Source organism: Callospermophilus lateralis, assembly GCF_048772815.1.
Source record: "Callospermophilus lateralis isolate mCalLat2 chromosome Y unlocalized genomic scaffold, mCalLat2.hap1 SUPER_Y_unloc_1, whole genome shotgun sequence".
In the NCBI taxonomy this organism is placed as follows: Eukaryota; Metazoa; Chordata; class Mammalia; order Rodentia; family Sciuridae; genus Callospermophilus; species Callospermophilus lateralis.
In genome coordinates this window covers 1,049,272-1,072,391 of record NW_027510163.1, presented here as the reverse complement: position 1 = coordinate 1,072,391, position 23,120 = coordinate 1,049,272, and the positions used below count along the sequence as shown (strand labels likewise).

The 23,120-nt window shown below is 47.1% G+C and overlaps 1 protein-coding gene across 1 annotated transcript; it reads right to left on the bottom strand.

The window, feature by feature from the left end:
* Positions 1 to 1,981: 1,981 nt before the first annotated feature.
* Positions 1,982 to 20,341, bottom strand: LOC143639919 (arylsulfatase H-like). The gene is given in 11 exon segments (XM_077107944.1): positions 1,982 to 2,349; positions 3,178 to 3,299; positions 4,353 to 4,515; positions 6,033 to 6,167; positions 7,390 to 7,526; positions 9,025 to 9,448; positions 9,776 to 9,901; positions 12,057 to 12,178; positions 13,424 to 13,498; positions 19,848 to 19,922; positions 20,328 to 20,341. Coding segments are annotated over 11 exon segments (1,761 nt in total).
* Between the last annotated feature and the right edge of the window lie 2,779 nt (positions 20,342 to 23,120).

The window sequence follows — 23,120 nt, the reverse complement described above, 5'->3', positions numbered from 1 at the left end:
ATATATCATATTATTATATAGTATTGTATTATTATATATCATATTATTCCATATTATTGTATTATTATATATTATATTATAAATTATTGTAATATTATAGATCATATTATTATTGTATCATTATATATTATATTATATATTATTGTAATATTATATATCATATTATTATATATTATTGTATTATTATATATCATATTATTCCATATTATTGTATTATTATATATTATATTATAAATTATTGTAATATTATAGATCATATTATTATTGTATCATTATATATTATATTATATATTATTGTAATATTATATATCATATTATTATATATTATTGTATTATTATATATCATATTATTCCATATTATTGTATTATTATATATTATATTATAAATTATTGTAATATTATAGATCATATTATTATTGTATCATTATATATTATATTATATATTATTGTAATATTATATATCATATTATTATATATTATTGTATTATTATATATCATATTGTTCCATATTATTGTATTATTATACATTATATTATTATATATCATTGTATCATTATATATCATATTATTATATATTATATTATATATTATCATATTATTATATGTTATATTATATATCATCATATTATTATACGTCATCTTATTATTTATCAATATGAATTTTCTATCAATAATATTGATATTTAACATTAATATCATTACATTAATAGCATTGATATCATAGATTAATGATAATGTCAATATTCAACATTGATGTTAATTTAATCGATTCTCGGCATTAGCCTTGATGATGATTTAATGTCATTTTTTCCTATGACTTGAAGGTACCTGCCTTTTGTGGTCTGTGGTCTATTTGGCTTTATCTGTTTGGAATGACCCCCGGGGCGTGCACCTGCCTTCCCTTAAATCGAGCTGTAGCCATTTCCCTGTTTTCCTTTGAGGATGGTCTCTCCTCTTCTGTCCCCCAGGAACCCCCGGGGACAGCCCTGGATGCCACTTAACGCCAACGACATCAGTCATGGTATTTATTGGTGATAATGACCTTCGTCGAGGGCTTCTTTTGCAGCAGGTGACTCCCACAAAGTCACCTGTACAAGGCTCTCAGCTGTTGGTGAGGGTAGGACAGAGTCCTCCCCGTTACACACGCGTGTGAGCGCACACACACGCAATGAAGAAGGCAGAGAAAGTCCTGCCCCGTCGCAGGGTTGGCAGGGGACGGGCATCTTGTCTCAGAACCAGGTCCTTGTCCAGCAGGAAGACAAAGAAAGAAGAAGAAAGGAAAGAACAACCAGGTTTGCAAACTGACTTCAGCAGGACACCCAGGCTCCATGGAGACCCCCCTGGGGACATGAAATGACTCTGATTTATTAGGTGCAGGGGCCGGGCGTCTGCAAGGAGGGGCTACTAACTGGACCCCCTCCCAATAGTGGCACGAATCCACCTTCCTGTCTGTGGGCTCCCAGTGCAACTTGAAGAGGAGCTAAAGGCTGGGGATTGGAACCAGGTGGTGGCCGCCATTTTGATCCAAAATGGTAGACCCACTCAGGCATGTGGTGTGGCTTGGATCTGGAATGTTCCCCTAAGAGTCCTGAGCTCCTCAGTGGGTGAATCCATTGGTGGGTTCACAGTTGAATGGACCATTGAAAAATGGTGGAAACTGAAGGAGGTAGGACCTATTGGGACAAAATAAGACAATGGAGGAGTGACCATGGGGACTATATCCTGTCCCTGGCTCCTCTCTCTCTGGTACCAGACTGCCCTGTCCTGAGCTGCTCTCCTCCTCCAGGCCCTGCCGCCATTTTGTTCTGCCTCCCATTGGGCCAGAGCCATGGAGTTGGCCAACAATGGACTGAACCTTCAAAACTATGAGTCCCCAGTGAAGCTTTCCCAGTTAAATTGACTTTTCTCAGGTGTTTTGTCACAGTAATGAAAATCTGACTGACACAGCGTGTCTGCGGCGGGTAACTAGTGACCCCACCGCTCATGGAGCCGTGGGCAGGACGTCACTTTCTTTGTCGCAGCCACAGAAGGGGAAGGTCCCGCAGCATGGCTGCAGCCACGGTTTCCAAATGGTGTGGAACACAGATAACTGTCGAGGGACAGGCGTCAGGGACCCGCGGTGCTCCTTTATGGCGGCCTCGATCTTCTTGATGACGGAGTCGAACAAGGCTTCATTGTCAGAAGTAAGTGGTTGGGATTCGGAAGGGTCTCTGGAGATGTCGAAGAGGAGCGGGGGGTCATGGTGGGTCACGTCCCCAGAACAGGAACACAGGGCGCTTCCGTAGCAGGCGCCGGATTCCTCGGGGTGGAAGTTGGGCGTCACGTAATGGGCCTTCCACACAGTACCGCCTGAAAAAGACATCTCCAGTGTGACATTACGATTGTGATGGGTTACAGATTTGTACATGAACCCAACAAAATTTGGTGATTTTCATTGCCCAATACCTCCCCTCTTTCCTCTCCCTGTGCCATTTCCTGAACTCTTCTGGTGTTTCTTCCATTTTTATGAGATTCCCTCTTTTTTCCTCTCTATCTTCCACATACACAAGAAAACATAAGGTTCAAATCACTGAGTCCGGCTTATTTCACTCAGCAGGATGGTCTCCAGTTCCATCCATTTTCTTGCAAATTCCATAATGTCATTTTTTATGGCTGCATAATACTCCATTGTCCACATTCTCTTTATCCATCCATCTGCTGATGGACACCTTGGGGGGGCGGGGCCTGTGCTTTGGCTACTATGAACCACGCTGCTCTAAACACGGGTTTGCACGTGTCCAGGATCAACTAAAACGCATGATTTTGGTTCGGTTTGGATAAATCCCAAGGAGTGGAACAGCCCAGTCGTCTGGCTGCTCCAAGCCGGGGCCTTTGAGCAACCTCCACTCCCAGTGGCCACCATGATCATGGAGATGCCAACCCCAAATGGCACCTGGATCTGATGGGGCGTGAGCCCCATGGAGAATTATCTAAAGCCAACGCCGCTGTCAGAACTGAGATGGTCAGAAGTCCAGGGGCGGGATCCACCCTTCTTCCCTCCCTCCATCTCCCCCTCCTCCTTCCTTCCCAGGTTAGAAAGGCAGAGGCCACCCCTTCCCCTCCTCCTTCCTTCCCAGGTTAGAAAGTCAGAGACCACCCCTTCTCCCGCTTCCCCACGTCCGCGGTCTCCATACTCACAGTCCTTCTGGTGCCAGCGGACAGTGTGCAGGTAGGTGCCGCAGTAGTGGAAGAGGAACTCGTGGTCTGAGTGGGCCACCCTGCCCTCCAGGAGGGGCATGAGGTTACGGCCGTCAATCACCCTTAGGAGAGAAGGGCACAGGGGGGGGAGGTGGGTGAGCTGGGCGCTGGGTACCAGCAGGAGCCGAGGAGGAGACCCTCGGGACTCAGGTCCCGGGTTGGAAGAGATGCATCACGGAAATGTCCTGCAGCCCAGGAAAAGCTCCGAGCTGACCCCAGCCCGATTTCCACCATCTACTACGCGTATAATTCAATATACGCACCTTTTATTCATCCAGAGATACTGAGCAAGCGGAAGCTGCCTTTTAAATGTGGTGGATGCTAAATATGATGCCCAAGTCCCTTTCGTGACATGGGGTACTCGCTCCCTGTGACCCTACACATCTTAAATCCTCACGAGATGACCGATCACACCTAACGCAATGGCTTATCTGTACGTTTATTCATTTATAGTTATCAGCGTTTTCATAAATGATAGAAAACAGTTGAGAAATTCTATTCTACAGGGAATAATGTCAAGAAAAAAAAAATTCTGTACACGTTCAGTGCAGACGTAAATGATTCCCCAACGGATTGACCGTTGGTGGAGTCTGCAGACGGGGCACCCACTGATATTAAGGGACCTTGGTGGCCTGGGAGCTGTGAAGGTTGTCAAGATGCATCAGGGTTGGATCCTAGCCCTGAGGGCGACCCAGCTCATGCACATAAGGCTATAAGTCAGATGAAAGGATCAAGACAATGTGGTATCTGTAGAGTGAAATACTACACAGCCATAAACAAGGATGGAAATATGGTGTTTGCCCATCAACAGGGGAACGGGAGAACATCACGCTGAGTGAAATAAGCCACACTCGGCAAGTCAAGTGCTGAATGTTTTCTTGCATATGCAGAAGCTAGAGCAGCCTAAGGGGAAACTGTATAAGTGGAGGGGGATTCTATAAAAATGGAAAGGGGTAATACCGTCATTTTTAGGGAAGCGGATGCTAAGACATGTTCCAACATACTGCACCACGTGCCCAGCAGGGAGGGAGCTGGGTCCCCACAGGAAGCAGTACCCCCCTCATGCAGGGTACTGCATACACACCCCTCCCGGTAAGCAGGGTCTGTTTTCCTACCTGTCGTGGGGCAAGATCCCTCCCCCGACGTAAGACAGGGTTGGGAAGAGGTCCATCAGACTCGTGGGCTCGTCAATCACCTTCCCAGCCTGCAGCACGGTCGGCCAGCGGAAGATCCCAGGCACGCGGATGCCCCCTTCCCACCCGGCCATGCCTCTGCCACCTGCGAGCAAAGATGGTTGAGGAAGATGGTTCTCTGTTGAACAGAAAGTAGCTGGGGAGGCTGAGGCTGGAGGGTTGCCAGTTGGAGGCCAGCCTCAGCAATTTAGCAAGGCCGAAAGCAAGACATGCACAGGTTCAAGAACCACAGCACTAATCAGAATAGGTGCAGATAGTTTTCCTGACTGTATACACACACACATGTAGAGCCACATAATGACATTTTGGTATTAAGTCATTGTATACAGTTGGTGCATGTGTGTGTTTGTGCATTGCTTAAAAAATGGGGGTGCATTCCTCCTGAGAAATGCATCGTAAGGCAATTTCGTCTTTGTGTGAACACAGAGGGCTGTGCTCACACACACGGAGATGACTCCGTGGATTAAATTAGATACACACCTATGTTTGGGGACCAGGGATTGATCCCAGGGGTGCTTAACCGCTGAGCCACGTCCCCAGCCCTTTTTATTTTTTTTTATTTTGAGACAGAGTCTCATGGAGTTGCTGAGGCTGGCCTCTAACCTGTGATCCTCCTGCCTCAGCCTCCCGAGCCACTGGGATGTCAGGGGTGTGTCACGGCGCCCAGCTCGATGATGTAACCTATGGAAACCCTGATACTGATACCCTGTAGTTTTTCCGACTTGGTGTTTTCCAAGGTAAGAAGAAAAGAGCCAACGTCGAATTCCTTTTTCAAATTGTCTTTGTGTTGGTGTGGTTTAGCGATGCCCCAGGAGCAGCTGAGTTGTTGAATAAACTACCTCAGAGGGAGTTGGAAGGGTCTGCTTCCCATAAAGGGCACTGGGCTATGTCTGGGGACATTTCCAGTTGTCATAGCTTGGAGTTATGCCAGAGCCCAGAGAGGCTGCTCCACCTCCTGCAGTGCACAGCACAACCCACCCCAGAGAACCACCAGCCCCAGAGGCCCACAGTGCAGAGGAGACCTGCAGGACAGAGCCTCTGTCTATCATCTATCATCTGACATCTACCAATTCTGTCTTATCTATCTATCTGTCATCTACCTATTCTGTCTATCATCTATCTATCATCTATCATCTATCCATCCTGTCTATCTGTCATTCATCTATCATCTACCTATCCTGTCTATCTATCTATCTGTCATCTACCTATTCTTCTGTCTATCTATCTATCTATCTCTCTGTCATCTACCCATTCTGTCTGTCCAGGGGGCTCTCACACCCTGGGTGGGGCTGCTCCTGGCTCCTGGTGTGTGGGGCCCAGAGAGGCTGCTCCACCTCCTGCAGCGCACAGCACAGCCCACCCCAGAGCACCCCCAGCCCCAGAGGCCCCCAGTGCCAAGGGTGGGAAGCCCTGCCATTGGTGGCCTGTGAGGCCCCGTGAATTTGCTGTCCCAAGTTGTCACCACCCCTAACATTTTCCCCTCCACCCCCTGGAAGCCCCCCAGAGCTGCAGCCTCCTTTCATGGGTCAGCTTGATTGTGCCTCCGAGCAGCAGAGCCTGGGCGGTGTCCAGGGCAGAGCCGGTGTCCCCCGGGGCTGTCACCTTTGTAGACGCCGTTCCAGCCGCCCAGCCGAGCCGACCCGTCGAGCGCCTCCAGGCGGCCGCCGTTGTCGGAGGTGAAGTGCACCAGGGTGCGGTTGCTCAGCCGCTCCTGCTCCAGGGCCTCCAGGATCTTACCTGGGAGGGGTCACAAAGAGGGCCGTCACTGCAGGCCACGTGGCTGTCCCCGCCCTGTGCACCCCCTTCAGACAGCAGGGACCGGCCAGGGCTGCACCGAGCGTCCTGCAGAATCCCAGTCACTGTCCTGGGACGTCCCGACACGTGTCACACAGCAGGACATAGGCCAGCAGGTGGGAAGACATCTCCTGGACACAGTCCCCTAAACACTCAGGGCATGTGCAGGACGTGTGCAAAATGTGTAGACATGACACAGGGACAGGACGGGCACCTCGATATATACGGTCATTCAGGCCTACTAGAAATCCCTTTAGCTGGGCACAGCGGTGACACACGCCTGTCATCCCAGTGGCTCGGGAGGCTGAGGCAGGAGGATTGTGAGGTCCAAGCCAGCCTCCGCCAAAGCGAGGCCCTGAGCAGCTCAGGGAGACCCTGTCTCTAAATAAAATGCAAAATGGGCTGGGGACAGGGCTCAGGGGTCCAGTGTCCCCGGGATTAAAGTGGATTAAACCAAAAAGGCTCCTATACGGAGGCACAAGGGGCCCTACGATGAGTGACTGACATGTGTCTCCTGACCCTTCCAAACCCTCCTCTCAGAGGAGGAAGGAAAATTAAACTACGAAGTCAAACATCCGCGTGAGAGGCGGAACACCCATCCCGTGTAGATAGCGGGGGTCAGCAGCGACCAGCACGTCACCACCCTCGCCTGACGGGATGCACCCCTTTCCTCCCCTGCCCCAGCCTCCAATTCATCACCTCCGCCATCGACACTGTCCTCCTCGCCATGACGTGGAGACACGTGGTTTTGCTTTGGGCAAATGCCCACCCTGTCCCCCACCAACGTCGGAGCCTGCCCTGTGACACTAATAGCCAAGAATTGGCTTTCCCTCCACGTCCAATAGCTCGGAAGGGTGGTTTTATCCACGATGCATTTCACTGATCTTGCAACAAATGGCTGACGGATGAGTCTTTCGTTTTGAAAATGGAAACGTCTCTACGGCTGGCCTCCGATGACCTGCGATGACCTGCGACTGTGATCTTGGAATATACCTCACGGGCATCGCTGCACCTAGACCCAGGTTATAGTTGAATGCACTGGACCAACGCACATGGCTGTCCATGAATGTCCAAGAAGCCGGACGTCACTGAAGACCACCCGTCCCTAGTGGCTTTGCTGCAGCCCGGGGATCTGAGACTCAACGCGGCGGGACGCGCTACTCACCCACCATCCAGTCCATCTCTTCCACGTTATCCCCGTAGAGCCCGAATTTACTGTGCCCCACAAACTTCTCCTTGGTCACGAGGGGAGTGTGCACATGGAGAAAGGAGACGAAGAGGAGGAAAGGTTCTCGCTTGTACCTGGGGGGCGGAAAGTCGGGGTGATCAGCTGCAGGAGCGAGAGCCAGTCCCAACCCGGACGCGGGACCGTGGGTGGGGAGAGCTCGTGTTGGGGGTTGGAGAAGAGGTGGCTTCGAAAAGCTTATGTGTGAGGAAGCACAGGAAGGTTCCGAGGTGGAATGGTTGGGTTATGAGGGGTGTAGCCTAATCAGTGGATTAATCCACTTGAGTCAATTCACTGCGGGCAGGTACGGTGTGGCTGGAGGAGGTATGTCACTAGGGGTATCCTTTGGGGACTATATCTTGTCCCTGGATTCTCCCTATCTCTGCTCCCTGGTGCCCTGTCCTGAGCTGCTCTCCTCCTCCAGGCCCTGCCGCCATTTTGTTCTGCCTCCCCTTGGGCCAGAACCATGGAATTGACCAGCCACAGACTGAACTTTGGAAACCATAAGCCCCAGATAAACTTCTCCTCCTCTAATTATTATGGTTTAGCTATGAGGAGTCCCCAAAAGCTCATGTGTGAGACCACAAAAGAAAGTTTAGAAGTGAAATGATTGGGTTATGAAAGGTGTAACCTAGTAAATGGATTAATCCACTTGGATGGACTCCCTGGGTAATGACTGCAGCAGGTGGGGTGTGGCTGGAGGAGGGGGTCCCTGGGCTGTGCCTTTGGGGTCTCTGTCCTGTCCCTGGTGAGCAGAGCTCTCTCTGCTCCCTGGTGCCCTGTCCTGAGCTGCTCTCCTCCTCCAGGCCCTGCCGCCATCTTGTTCTGCCTCCCCAGAACCATGGAGTCAGCCAACTATGGACTGAACCTCGGAAACCATGAGACCCACATCAACTTTTCCTCCTCTACATTGTGTTTGTCAGGTCTTTGGGTCTGTGTGACCAAAAAGGTGACTTTTTCTTTTATTCCCTGGTAACACAGGTCTTGATATTGAACGGGTTGTTGAATACCTGAACTCTTCTGGCATCTCTGGACAGAATATGGTTTTTAGCTACCAATACATCTAGAGCATCTGGGTGAGTAAGTACCAACCAAGGGCGAACAGAGGCCCATAAACAAATACAGGAAATGACATTTATAGAAACGACTCTTTTTTCGTTTCTTCCTCTTCCTGCTTCATGATGCCTGGAACATACACTTAGCTCGTAAGGAACCTAAACATCTTAAAACTAGGTCTCCATCAGCTCAGGGTCCCTCCCCAGCAGCTGACGGACAGAGATGTATTCCTCCATCTGTCAAAACCAAGACCCACGGCGAATTTCAATCTATCTGCACACCCGTCTCCACGGAGGGGATCTGCATTAAAATACTTGAACTCCACTTTTATGGACAGGAGCAGGGGAGGAAATCGCATGCAAAAATGGTAGGAAACTTAACTCTGTTTTTTTTTTTTTCCTATCCAAGGAGAAATTTAAGAATATCTAAAATGTCACCCTGAAAAGATTTGTCCCATCGAGACACACACAGATGCAAAGGCAGTGACGTTTTTAGAGCCCCCAGGACTGGACGGCAGACCTGTCAATAAAGGCCAGAGCTTCCTTCAGCATGAGCATGGAGACCCGCTCCGCCCTCATGGGCTGCTGGACGATCTCGTGGTTCCTCATCAGGATGCAGTTCCAGCGCCGGACGAACCCGTAACTGGAGTACCAGGAAACGAAAAAGAGGACAGCCACGAGGGCAGACAGGACAATGACACTCCACGGGACCGAGAACCAGCCAGCCAGGTTGGGCAGCAGGAGCAGGACGGGCACCAGGCTGAGGACCAAGGTGGAGATCCACAGCCGGATGCGCAGCCAGCGGTGCAGCTCCGGGGTCTTGGACGCCTGGCAATCACTCAGGAGCCCGAAGGGCATCCCGTAGAAGTAGTCGAACCCGTGGTTGACGGGGTGGTGACAGTGGTCATCCCGAGAGGCGCAGCTCAGACCCTGATGCCACTTCCCTGGAAGGAGAAGAAAAGTCCACCCATCACAGTGTCCACCGTGACCACCCTGGGGGATGGTAATCGTCGCTTTTGGACTCTAATCAAGGTGGACTCCTCTTGGTCTCCCTGGTGACCTTCTGAGGATGCCATCACCCCTTCGTCTGTCTCATTGGAAAGTGGACAAAGTGCTCCAGGTGGAACTTCTCCCCAAGAGCCACTTCTCAGGGAACCCATCATGAGTGCAGGATTCCCGTGATGCAATCCTTCAATTATGTCACTTGCACCGCTTTACGGGTCACATCCGTCTTTTATCTTTTATTATTCATTCATTTTATGGGGACCTACCTATGAGTCCCGTGCGGTATCCCCGATGCTGCAGCAACTTGGCCAAGGTCGTCTCGTTGGTGGGCAGCCCACCAGACCCACCAAGCCAGGTGAGGCCCCGGTTCAGACTATTGGACGAAACCATTCCTAAGTTCATAAAAATTAACAGATGAGCATCACAGTCGATCTTTCAAAAATCATCTTTGCTAAATACCAGGGTTCACCCTGACACGTTCCAAATTCTCCCATCCTGCACCCCGACAATCTCCTTTGATCCTATATAATCGTCAACCTTTTGTAACTGCAAAAGCAATCCTATGTGTCTCCGTGTGACTGAGTCCAGGGAGCACCCCATGGGTGCCAAAACCCACCAATGCTGTTGCTTGTAAAAGAAGGCTCAGCTTTTGCATAGCAATGCACATCCTTACATTCCTCTAAAACCACGCTCAGTTATTTATAATACCTAATGCAGATGGTGTGGAAAGAGTTATTACACGTTATTTTTTTCAAGAATAACAAGGAAAAGTCCATGAATTTATAGCACACAAACAATATTTTTAAAAAATAAATCATCCATCCATGGTTGATTCAAGCTATAGATATGGGTCCTCCTCCTACTTGATTGGCGTTCCTTTGAAACCCTAGTTCTCAGATTACATCAATAGAGGACATCCGTTATGTCTGAATTTCACATTATCAATGCATGACTATTTTTAGCAACGACATGTACCAAACACTTAGGGTTCCTCCTAAGATGACTGTTTCACTGTGACCACAGGACGTGACAAGAAAAAAAATAAGAGGAAGAAAAGTTTATTTTTGGCTCATGAGTCAGTCCATGGTGGCTGACTCCATGGCTCTGGCCCAAGGGGAGGCAGGACAAAATGGCGGAAGGGCCTGGAGGAGGAGAGCAGCTCAGGACAGGGCTGACCTTGAACTTGATTTCTGCACTTCAACTTGCCCAGAGAGGGAAACCGCTCATCTACATCTCTTCTCCTGAAGTAAATTTGTGCCTTCAACTTCAGAACTAGGGAGCAACAGACCTGGGGACCTCAATCATTTCAGCATGTGGAAAGGACACTCCAACGTCAAACTGCTTCAACCCATGTCAACCAAGCCCAGCATAATCCAGCACCATGTTCTGATAACTACCTGCATGAAATATTCTGACTCTCATCTCTGAAGCCACAACCTTGGGACACAACTTCAAGCAAACAATGTCCCAATTTATCATAGGATGTCCCTCCTACCAGGCTCTGAGTTATGGCTTGGATATGAGGTGTCCCTCAAAAGCTTTTGTGGGAAGCGGTGCAAGAAACTTCAGAGGTGAAGTCATTTGATTATGAAGGCCTTAACCTATTCAATGGATTAATCCACTTGAATGGACTCACTGGGTGGTGACTGCATCAGGTGGGGTGTGGCTGGAGGAGGGGGTCCCTGGGCTGTGCCTTTGGGGTCTCTGTCCTGTCCCTGGTGAGCAGAGCTCTCTCTGCTCCCTGGTGCCCTGTCCTGAGCTGCTTTCCTCCTCCAGGCCCTGCCGCCATTTTGTTTTGCCTCCCCTTGGGCCAGGGCCATGGAATCGGCCAACCATGGACTGACTCATGAGCCAAAAATAAACTTTAATTCCTCTATTTTATTTTCTTGTCACGTCCTTTGGTCACAGTGAAACACTCAGTCATCTTAGTAGGAGCCCTTCTCATTTCTGTCCCTGCCCCACTCAACCCTCCTTAGAGTCTCATTAGATTCCTCTCTAGAAACCATCAGGTTCCCATCCCTCAAAGCTCAAATCCAACCTTGTGATATGATTGATGGTCTACCTGGCTCTCCACATGGCTGCCTTGTCACAAGGACTGAAGAGGAAGGGAAAGAGAATGCAGAGACACTTCAGGGATAATTCTGGGACAGCATCTCTCCAGAGGTACTTAAAGGTAGAACTATTGGGCAAGTGTGGTGGTGTGCACCTGTAATTCCAGTAACCCTGGAGGCTGAGGCAGGAGGATTGCAAATTGGAGGCCAGACTCAGCAATTTACCATGGCCCAAATCATCTTAGTGAGACCCTGTCTTTAAATAAAAATTAAAAAGGGCTGGGGATGTGGCTCAGTGGTAGAGTCCTTGCCTAGCATGTGGGAGGTTCTGGGTGTAATCTCCAACCCTACAAAAGAAAATTTAAATAATAATTAGAAGAAAGGAAGGAAGAAAAAGAGAAGGAGGAGGAGGGAGGGAAGAAATAAGGAAGGATGGAAGGAAAGAAGAAAAGAAATTTCCATGAGTTAAAATTCTCTTGCATTTTTCCTCTCCTACCTGATCGGATGGGGTACCGGCCAGTGAGGAAAGCCGCCCGACTTGGGGTACAGACGGAGGCTGCTGCCAGGTGTTGGGTGAGCCTCACACCCTCGTTTGCCAGACGGTCAATGTGAGGGGTGCTGCAGGAAAAATACAGAGAATTTAGCAGGTGGGTTTCCAATCCCTCCCAAAAAAAGGATTGAGATTCAAAGTTGTTCTCTTTTGGGTTGAGATGACTATTTCTGGTCAATTTAAAATACACCCTTCTATCTATTTGATACCTTGATCTATCTTCTTCGTTAGATGCTTTGGTAGTTACGAGCAGACAGAGAACAGAGTAGAGTTCACTCTTTATCTGCAGTTTGGGGTTGTGACGTTTCTCTTACCCATGTTCCACCCTGGTCCAAAAATATGAGGTGGACAATTCTAGAAATAAACAGTTACTTTTAAATTGCACACTGTTCTGAAAACCACGATGTATTCTTGAGCCATCCTTCCAGGGACATGTATTATCCCTTTGTTCAGTGTATCCACCCTGTATATGCTACCCTCCTGCTACTGTAGGGGAAAAATTAGCATATATAGGGCTCAGTACTCTCCAAAGTTTGAGAAATTCACTTGCGATCTTGGAATAGATCCTTGAAAATAAGGGGGGGGGTCTACCAACTCTGTGGGCAAAACTATTAGTGGATGACAATACCGTTCCCTGGGTATAACTTATTTTGAGTCTGAGTTTAGGTGCATTTCAATAGAAAAGTGAGTTCATTTGTTGGTATTACTATCCTAAAATTAACGAGGGACTTAGAAGAAGCAAAATTTTAGTGGGTTTCTTGTAGAAAAACCAGCCTCTTATAATAACTAAATTGTGACAGTATGGAATTTATCTCCCATTCTGTTGAATCTTTTAAAGTCTCCAAAGTCAATACAAAATTTTGTGTAAATCTGTAATGATTACAGATTTTTAAAAAAAAAGGAGAGAGAAAAAATTTAAGTTTTAAAAAGCAGCTAGAAGCCTATCCAATCACGATTCATATGAACTTGAGCATGTTACTTTCACAGTCCCACCGAACATCTGAGGTTTTTCTGGGCATTTCCTGTGAGTAGAGACGAAATGTAGGAAGCTCCGAAATCTTCGCTGACGTGGACAAAGCTTGAGGATTTGAGGCTCAGTTAAACTAGCCAAATGCAAAAGGACACATCGTGCATGTTGTAGTCTCCACTGTATGCTGCATGAATATCCATTTTGCATCCAGCGTCCTGGGCCACCTCTGCTATCCCCCACCCAATATACTGACGTTGGACTCTGGTGTCCCCATGACGGTAGAGACGTGGGTTGGGTCACGGGCTCCGACACAGCAGGCGGACATCCCACAAGGCATCTTTACCTCACGGTGTTATTACCGTAGCAGCCCAGGTCACCCAAACCAAGGTCATCCGCCATCAGCAGGACGATATTGGGCCTAGAGTTCCATGTCACAAATGTCCCATTCAGGCTACCAAGCAGACAGTATAGGGGCATCCACAGCCAGCGCTTCCTGAAAATATATATATATTTTTTTTGGGTGGGGGGGAGAGAAAATAAAAAGGAAGAAAAATTAATGTGTGCATTTGGCGCAATTTATTGATTCTCATTATAGGATACACCTGGGTAACTTATTGTAAAGTCAGTATTTTTTTAAGTCGTCATGTTCTGTGTTAATATCATACCACATGTGAGCAATTTAAGTGAGGTCTTGCCGGGCGCGGTGACACACACCTGTAATCCCAGCAGCTCCGGAGGCTAAAGCAGGAGGATCACAAGTTGGAGGCCAGCCTCAGCCAAAGCGAGGCCTTAAGCAACTGAGTGAGACCCCGTCTCTAAATAAAATGCAAAATAGGGCTGGGGATGGGGCTCAGGGGTCGAGGGTCCCTGAGTTCAGTCCCTAGTACCCCTCCGCACAAAAGAGAGACGGGGGGGAGGGAGGAAGAAGGAAGGAAGAAAGAAAAATTAGTTTTGCGTATTCTTAAAATTGCATAGGCAAAGGATTGTATAGTCTATTCATTTCTTGGGTTTTTAATTTTGTTGGTTTTTTTGTCCTTTGGCTGTAATAAATTGTCATTGACAACACAATTCTAGGCTTGAGTCCTGAATGTCCCACAGAGGAGAGCCAGACCTGGAGGTGTTTGGCAGAACAGCCAGAAGCAAAATCTCACCAAATATGATACCTGCAGAGGGTAAGCTCACAGGTAAAGAAAAAAAAGTAGGAAGGGAAATATTTCCATGAGCAGGTGGAGATGTGACGATAGGTAGGTACAGGACAGAGATGGACGGATGACGGAGATACATAGATGGTCAATACACAGATGGTAGAGATGATAGGTGGATGGACAGATGTAAGACAGATGGATGGATGGATCCATGATGGATAGATAGATGGACAGATAGAGCAAATGTATGGAAGGATGGATACATACCTAGATAAGAGAGATGATGGATGGACAGATGATGGATGGTGGATGGATATGTAGGTATGATAGATGGAGAGAGAATTAGCTGCTAAATACATAGACATGCACATAGAGGCATAGATAGGAGTGATAGGTGATAGATTCATGATAGATGGTAGACAGATGGTGGATACTTAGTACAAGGATAAATGGATGGATGATAGAGATAGATGCATAGATACATCCATGGATCATAGATACAGAGATGCATAGATAGATAGAGGATAGCAATAGAGTTAGATGCATAGATAATAGAGATAGATAGATAGATAATGGATGGAGAGATGGATGGATGGATGATAGATAGATAGATAATGGATGGAGAGATGGATGGATGGATAGATTGATGGATGGATGGATGGATAGATAGGTAGGTAGAGTTCATGGATGGATGGATATATGGATGAATGGATAGATAGATAAGATGGATGGAAGATGGATGGATAGATAGATGGAGTTCATGGATGGGTGGAGAGATCTATGTATGTATGGATGGATGGATGGACAAATAAGATAGATGGATATATAGATAAACAGATGGATACATGGAAGATAGGTACATAGATAGATGCATAATAGAGATGGATAGGTTATATATAGCTAGATAATAGAGATAAAGTTTATGGATGGATGGAGAGATGGATGGATGGGTAGATGGATAGATACATAAGATGGACAGAAGATGGATGGATGGATAGATAGAGTTCATGTATGGATGGAGAGATCCATGTATGTATGTATGGATGGAAAGACAGATAAGATGAATGGATAAACAGATAAATAGATGGATACATGGACAATAGATACATAGATAGACAGATGCATAATAGAGATGGATAGGTTATAGATAGCTAGATAATAGAGATAAAGTTTATGGATGGATGGAGAGATGGATGGATGGATGGGTGGATAGATAGACACGATGAATGGAAGATGGATGAATGAATTGATGAATGGATGGATGGATAGATAGATAGACTGACTTCATGGATAGATGGAGAGATGGATGAATTGGTAAATGGATAGATAGATAAGATGGATGGAAGATGGATGGATGGATAGATAGAGTTCATGGATGGATGGAGAGATCAATGTATGGATGGATGTATGAATGTATATATGGATGGACAGATAAGATGGATGAATAAACAGATAAATAGATGGAAACATGGAAGATGATAGATACATAGATAGATGCATAATAGGGATGGATAGACATAGACAGAGTTCATGGATGGATGAGAGATGGATGGATGGGTTGGTGATAAATAGATAAGATGGATGGAAGATGGATAAATAGATGGATACATGGATGATAGATACATAGATGCATAATAGAGATGGATAGATAGATATAGTTGATAGATAGATAGATAATAGAGATAGAGTTTATGGATGGATGTAGAGATGGATGGATGGATGGATAGATAAGATGGATGGAAGATGGATAGATAGATAGATAGAGAATCAATAGGTGAAGAGACGGACAGTAGCTGCATAGATAATACAGGTCGAGCAGACAGACCAGACTACTGCAGAAACCTTAATGCCCCAGTCCACAAGGACACGTCAACCGTGAACCGCGTGACTTTAAATACAGTCGCAATTCCAGGAGGCCCAGCTTGAGCGGTGGCCAGGGCACAATCCCACGGGGGGAATCTGAGCACCCATCTCCGGGGCCAAGAGCAGGAAGACTCGGGCAGGACGGAGCCTCCCTGGGGAGGAAGCCTTCCCTGTGGACCCAGGAAATGACCCCTGCGCGAGGTGGGCGACTCACCAGCCGCAGAGTGGCCGTCCCATGGCTCCTGGTTCTGTGACCTACGGAAGAGAAGACGTTGAGAGCCCTGGATTGCTATCCACAATGACAAACATGTGACCTCAGCCTACATGGAGCTCATGGGGTCTATGGAGAGCGAGGTAGATCCAAAGGCCGACTTCCAAAACACTTTGCAGACTGACCTCCCCAGCCCTTCTGGGTTGGAGCCATACGGTGACTCGCCCCTGACCTCACTTTTCCGTGGCGCTCGGCTAAGTGACATTTCTTCCTCCACAGGGGATCCACACGTCCTCCTCGACAGGCAAATTCTGTAGCCCGGGGAGCTTGAATTTGCAGCTTCTTGGAGACCGAGTTGATTGTGCATGGGAAGAGAGGTTCCCCCAAAATGACGTGACCCCATGTTCAGAATCCAAAGACTGGTGTCATCTGGGATCTGATTTCCAGGGCGCTCCGGTGACTCCAAGTTGGTGCGCTGGCGGAGGCTAAGAAGACCCCGCAGGACAGACTGCAGGTGATGCACCTCAGCAGCAGCACCACCCTGTGGTTTATGGGGCTTTCTAATCCCCGAGGCTCCTCCACACATTTATTCCTATTTTGTCCCTATGATACATCACCCCGTTGGCTGAATATTATGGGTCTTTTTGTATTAGACCTGACCTCATTGAAACCACTACTAAAAATAAAAAATAAAATTCACACTGTGACCAGGCTCAGAGGTGCATCCACTGTGATCCCAGCGACGTGGGAGGCTGAGGGAGGAGGATCAAATTTGGAGGCCAGCCTCAGCAACTGAGTGAGGCCCTAAGCAACTCAGCAAGACCCTGTCTTTAAATAAAAAATAAAAAGGGCTGGGGATGTGGCTCAGTGGTAAAGCACTTCTGGGTTCCATCCCTGATATCAGAAAGAAGAAAAAAAAAACCACTATTTTTCTATGTCACTATTTCATTGTGCAACAGATTAGGGAACATTCAGGTAAATCCACAGCAAATAAATCTAGACTTTCCCAAGACGTTAGGGGACAGAGACAGAAACCCTCGTGAACACACAGGAGGCTCTTCGATATTTGCTAATGCAACTTGAGCATGCATCATCCCAAATGCCTGGGATCAGAAAAAAAAAAAAATCCGTTTTTTTTTTTTAAAAATAGTGCCATACGTCCATGTGTCACCTGGGATGTCTGCAGAGTGTGACCTGAGGCTGAGCACAAAAGTGCCTTTACATTTCCCCATCCCAGAGCCTGGAGGTATTTTATACAAAAATTTTTTTAGGGTGTCTGCATTTGAACCGTGACTCATTACAGGGATTCGGGTGTGGAACTTTCCGCTTCTGCTGTTCATGTTGGGTCTCAAAAGGGGTGTCCGCTGCGGGCTCAGGTGGGGTTCCAGATTGTTGGATCGGGAACGCTCGACTTGCAGCCACTTTGTCCCTAGCTTTGGAAACGTTTCTCCAACCCGCGATTGGGAAGAACCACTGTGGACGTCCCTAGCCACCAGCACAACGGTCTCCGTGAATGGCAAGGAACCAAAGCTAAGACAAGGGCGTTTCAAGGACACCATTGAGCAGAACAAAACCAGGACAGACCACCGAGATGGGGAGGAGAGAGGAAGGGTGGGAATCCATGGGACCAAATCCAGGTTCCATTTCAAAATGGCGGACACGGGTGAGCAGGGAGAGGACAGATGGTCATTCCCAAAGACCAAGGAAGAGAATGGCAGGCGCCAGGACCTGGTTGTGACCTCCAAACGAAGGAAGACGGGTGGATCCCACATGATCGAGCGTGTCACCAACTCTGGGTGACAGGAGAAGAGGCCACCCCCTCCCCCAGGACATGGGGAATCCAGGGGATGGAGAAGAGTGTCCCGTGATGTCGCCAGGGAACGTTTGGGCATGTCCCCCAGCAAGGGACAGGGGAAGGTGTTCTTGCACAAGCAAAAGGGCTCAACGAGGGCTGGCCCAGAAGTGGACGTCCCCAGCGAGGTCGAAATCCCTTGGACAAATAAAGGAATGAGTGGCCGGAATGATGGGCTCAAGGACCTCTTCCACTATGGCTGGGAGACAACCCGGGGCCCCGGGACGTCAGGGAGTGACCGCGTTTGGAGCTGGATCTTTAAAAAGATAATTGAGGTCCACTGAGGTCACTAGGGTGGCCCTGACGCAACCGGACCGGGGCACTTATAAAAAGAGGAGATGAGGACACAGACGCACTCAGAGGGACGGCCCCGGGAGGACACAGGGAGAAGACGGCGGCTGCGAGCCCAGGGGACAGGCCTCGGGAGGAGCCCCCCCTGCCCACCCTGGACCTCGCACCCCAGCCTCCAGGATGGAGAGGAAATAAATATCTGTTGCTTCCAGAAGCCAGTTTAGGGTAATTCATTGCAGCACCCGTAGAAAATGAATATGAATAATTGGATAATCCTTTTGCATGCCGAGAACAATCATCAGCCAATGTCACATTGAGAGAAAAAACAAACAAACAAACAAAAAAAACAACCAAAAATATCCCTCATGCTACATTTTCTATACATAAATTAGAAGGAGACCAAAAAAGACACCAGTGGTCAACGAGCCCCTAAACCTAGACATAACCCCAGCAAGCACAGAAAATGAAATTTAAGGGTGATGAGATAGTGTGCCTTCCTATGCAAAGAGCAATCGATTTTAAATTAGGAAAGAAGTATGTGGGGAGATAAGTTGCATAAGTTGCCGCTAAATATTGCAAAAGGGACAGTCACCAAAGAAAGCAGGTGTGTGTCGGGGATTGCGGGAGCCAGGATCAAAGATGTGGCAGGTAAGGCTGTTTCTTAGACACAGCCGAATTGAACCATCTGCTCTCCGAAGACAAGTGGGGAAAGATCCTATAGGACATGAGTCTCTTGGTGTCTCTAGCATCAAAGCAGGAGAGAGCTGGATCCATTGTAAGAGGGGGAGACCCTTCCAAGTTCTGTGCATGAAATTTACATTTTAAAGCAAGCTTTCCTTAAAAAGCATGCGGGGTGGGGGAGGGGGCCTGGTATTTCTAGCGCACAGCTGTCAAAATGTCCCTTGTGCATGAACATTTTCGAAGCATGGTGCAAATTTGCAAGCAGAGGCACGCGCAGCGGTTTGGAAAAGGATCTAGATGGTAAAGACAGGAGCTGCCCCTTTACCTAGAATGGTTATTTAATGTTTAACTTAAGGGTTTGGGGTGCAGCTCAGAGGTAGAGCCCTCACCCCCAGCAGCACCCAATATATACATATGATCGAACTTTGAAAAGAAGGTTCCCATTGCACATGAATGCACTGCCTGATTTTTGCAAGTCTTTGATTTTTATTTTTTAAATGCAAAAGCTGCCCCTTCCTTTCCACAGACAGGGAATTAGACTTTAAAACGTTCCCTGTGAAATGGGAGGGGGTGCACATCCCGGTCTCCCAGGTGTCTTTGATGGCAAAGCCCTGTCATTCTGTAAGGCTCTGTCCCCAATATCCCAGGTCAACCATAAACGACAATCACTTTTACGAGGTTCTTTCATCTTCAGAAAAAAAAAAAAAGGGGGGCAGGATGTGACCTCCCCATCATCTGTGACCTCTCCGTGAGGAGCGGCTGCAATTACACCCCCGCCCTCGGCTGCTCCGGTGAATTCCTGTGTCCTCAGATGAAATCTGAGTTCCCCTATTTTGCCACATATTTAAAAAAAAAAAAAAAAAAAGGTGCAATCCTATTCTAAAACATAATAATCAATAACACGGCTGATTTCCAGCAAGTATCTGAGCACCCAAAGCATCTTGTCCAGAGTCACTTTTGCACCGTGGGCATCTGGGGCTGGAGACTGTCTGTGCTGGGCAGCGCTGTGCACTGCAGGGTGTGCAGCAGCCTCTCTGGGCTCGCACACACCGGATTCCTTCCCCATTCCACCCGTATAGCAATAAATAGGTTCCCAGTCATTACCAAACAGCCCCCTGGGGTCCGAGCCATCTCCTCCCTGGGTTAAGAACCCTCTGAGGTAGACGAATAGCAAAGGAAGGACGATTCCCTTCTTGGCTGATACCGAACGCTGTGCATTACGAATAGTTCCAAATCCTGACTCTCTCCTACTACCCGCTGTGGATTCAGCAAGTTCTGTGATCGCCCCATTCCCAGACCCCCAGGGGATGCCTGAAACCATCAATCGCTTGAAACCCCACAAAGATATGATAAGGTTTCACTGATAAAGTAAAAGCAGCAAGAGATAAAAAAACAAAGAAAAAAAAACAAAAGTAATATTAACTTAGGTTACGAATGACAATAATCTGCAATAAAAGTGATATGAGTGTCCTTAATTGAAACCACAGAAAGTGGATTTGTGGATGAAGGGGGACTTCAGCTTTTTAAAACGTTGAAGGGTTTTAAGCTGGATGCAGTGGTGCACGCCATTAATCTTAGCGACTCAGGAGGCTGAGGTGGGAGGATTGCAAGTTGGAGGCCAGCCTCAATGACTTAGTGAGGTCCTAAGCAATTTGGTGATTCCCTGTCTCAAAATTAATAATAATAATAATAAATAATGGCTTTTCCAATATTTCTTTGCCAAAGTTTGAGGTGCCTGCAAACCACAAATATTAATGTGTCTCAACTTTAAAGAGATCAACAGCACACATTTGCACAACTTAGATCACAGTATGTTGTTAGAATGTTTCTAATATATTCCTTCTGCCTTTTGCAAATAGGTACCCTCTTACCTGGCTGGTGGGACTCCAAATTGGTGCAGCCAATAAGGAAAGCAGTGTGGAGATTCCTTGGAAAGCTGGGAATGGAACCACCACTTGACCCATATCCCTCTCCTTGGACTATATCCAAAAGACTTAAAAACAGCACACTACAGGGACACAGCCACATCCATGTTTATAGCAGCACAATTCACAAGAGCTAAACTGTGAAGCCAACCTAGATGCCCCTTCAGTAGATGAATGGATAAAAAAAATGTGGCATATATACACAATGGAATATTACTCAGCAATAAAAAAGAACAAAATCATGGCATTTGCAGGTAAATGGATGGCATTGGAGAAGATAATGCTAAGTGAAGTTAGCCAATCCCCCCAAAAAAACAAATGCTAAATGTTTTCTCTGATATAGGGGGGGTGACTCATAGTGAGATAGGAAGGGGGTGCATGAGAGGGTTAGATGAAATCTAGATAGGGCAGAGGGGTGGGAGGGGAAGGCAGGGGGCAGGGGATTAGAAATGATGGTGGAATGTGGTGGTCATCATTATTCAAAGTACATATATGAGGACTTGATTTGGGTGTCAATCTATTTTAAATACAGAGATATGAAAAACTGGGCTGTATATGTGCAATAAGAATTGTAATGCATTCTGCTGTCATTTATTTTTTAAAAATCAATTTAAAATTTTCAAAAAAAATATAAATATGTGCAGAATCCATTTATTCAGAGCAGAGACATCATGCAAGATGACATGGATTGCACCAGAATGAGCTGCAAAACCCCCTTCACAGGTTATAAAGCTGTCATCTGCCAACCAAGATGGGGGGCCAAGACTTTGGGTTTACGAAGCCTTTGTCATTCTGCCACCCAACGATACTCCTCGTCCCCATGGCTTAAAAACTCTTAAACCAGATGGCACCGATTGCTACAAAACACAGTACAGCTAGAGCTCAGGACTGTCTCCAAGTCCTGCATTGATTGCCCTGCATGTTCTTCTTGACGTGCGCCATCTTGGATTCCCATGTTCACAAGACAATGGTTCCAGAAAGCCTATCCCACCTAAGATACTGCCGCCATATTGGTGGTAGTCCAGAGGTTCCAAATGGATTGTAAGCGAAATGTCAAGATTGGCCACCTACTCAAAACCCAGCATCCCCAACAAGGTGCCCATTGGGGGAGGGGATGGGAAATCCAAGTCTTCCACTGCCAGCATCCCATGGATTGGGCAACCCCAAGGAATGGATTAGGGACCCAGACAATGACATTCACAGATCTTAGAAGGGAAATAAGTCAAAAACAAGAGCTTCCACTGCAAGACCCCCTGCGTAGAAAGCTCTAGAAAATGCACAAAGAACTAGAGGTTGGTAAAACCAACCCTCTCTACTTTCCACCTCACAGGTGGTTCAAAAACGCAAGCCTGCCCAGCTACACAATTGCAGTAAGATCCGTGTTTTTACTTACTTGCAGCCGGTCGATCCCTGGGCTCCTACATTTGTGGACACTGGTCTTCGAGTGCCGAGCTCCTACCACGGGGCTGCGTGGCTGGAGTCTTTACTATAATTAAATATTTACCAGGTTCCCAGGCTGGGCACTGCCACGGTACATCAATTATAATCGCAGGTTTAAACATAGCCTCCCATGAACCTGTCATTTAGGAAAGGATTCATTCAACCAGCATTCAACAGATGTGCCCAGTGAACAGGGTCACGAAATCAAATATGGCTCCAAGATTACCAAAAAGAATTCTGATTTTTTTTTTTTTTTTTTGGTTCCAGGGATTGAACCCAGGGATGCTTAACCACAAAGCCACATCCCCATTTTTTTTAAATTTATTTTTATGTAGAGACAGGGTCTCACTAAGTTGCTGAGGCTGGCCTCCAACTTGCCATCCTCCTGCCTCAGCCTCTAGAATTGCTGGGATTACAGGCATGCACCTCTTTACCAGGCTAACGTAATTTTTGTAAAACAATTAAGAGCAACATTTAAAAAAAATTAAAAACTACAGTTAAGGGGCTGGGGTTGTGGCTCAAAGGTAGAACGCTTGACTGACATGGCCTCAAATCTGCCATCCTCCTGCCTCAGCCTCCTGAGTCACTGGGATCTCCAGGGCTCTCAAAAAATTTTTAGACCTTATTCGGGA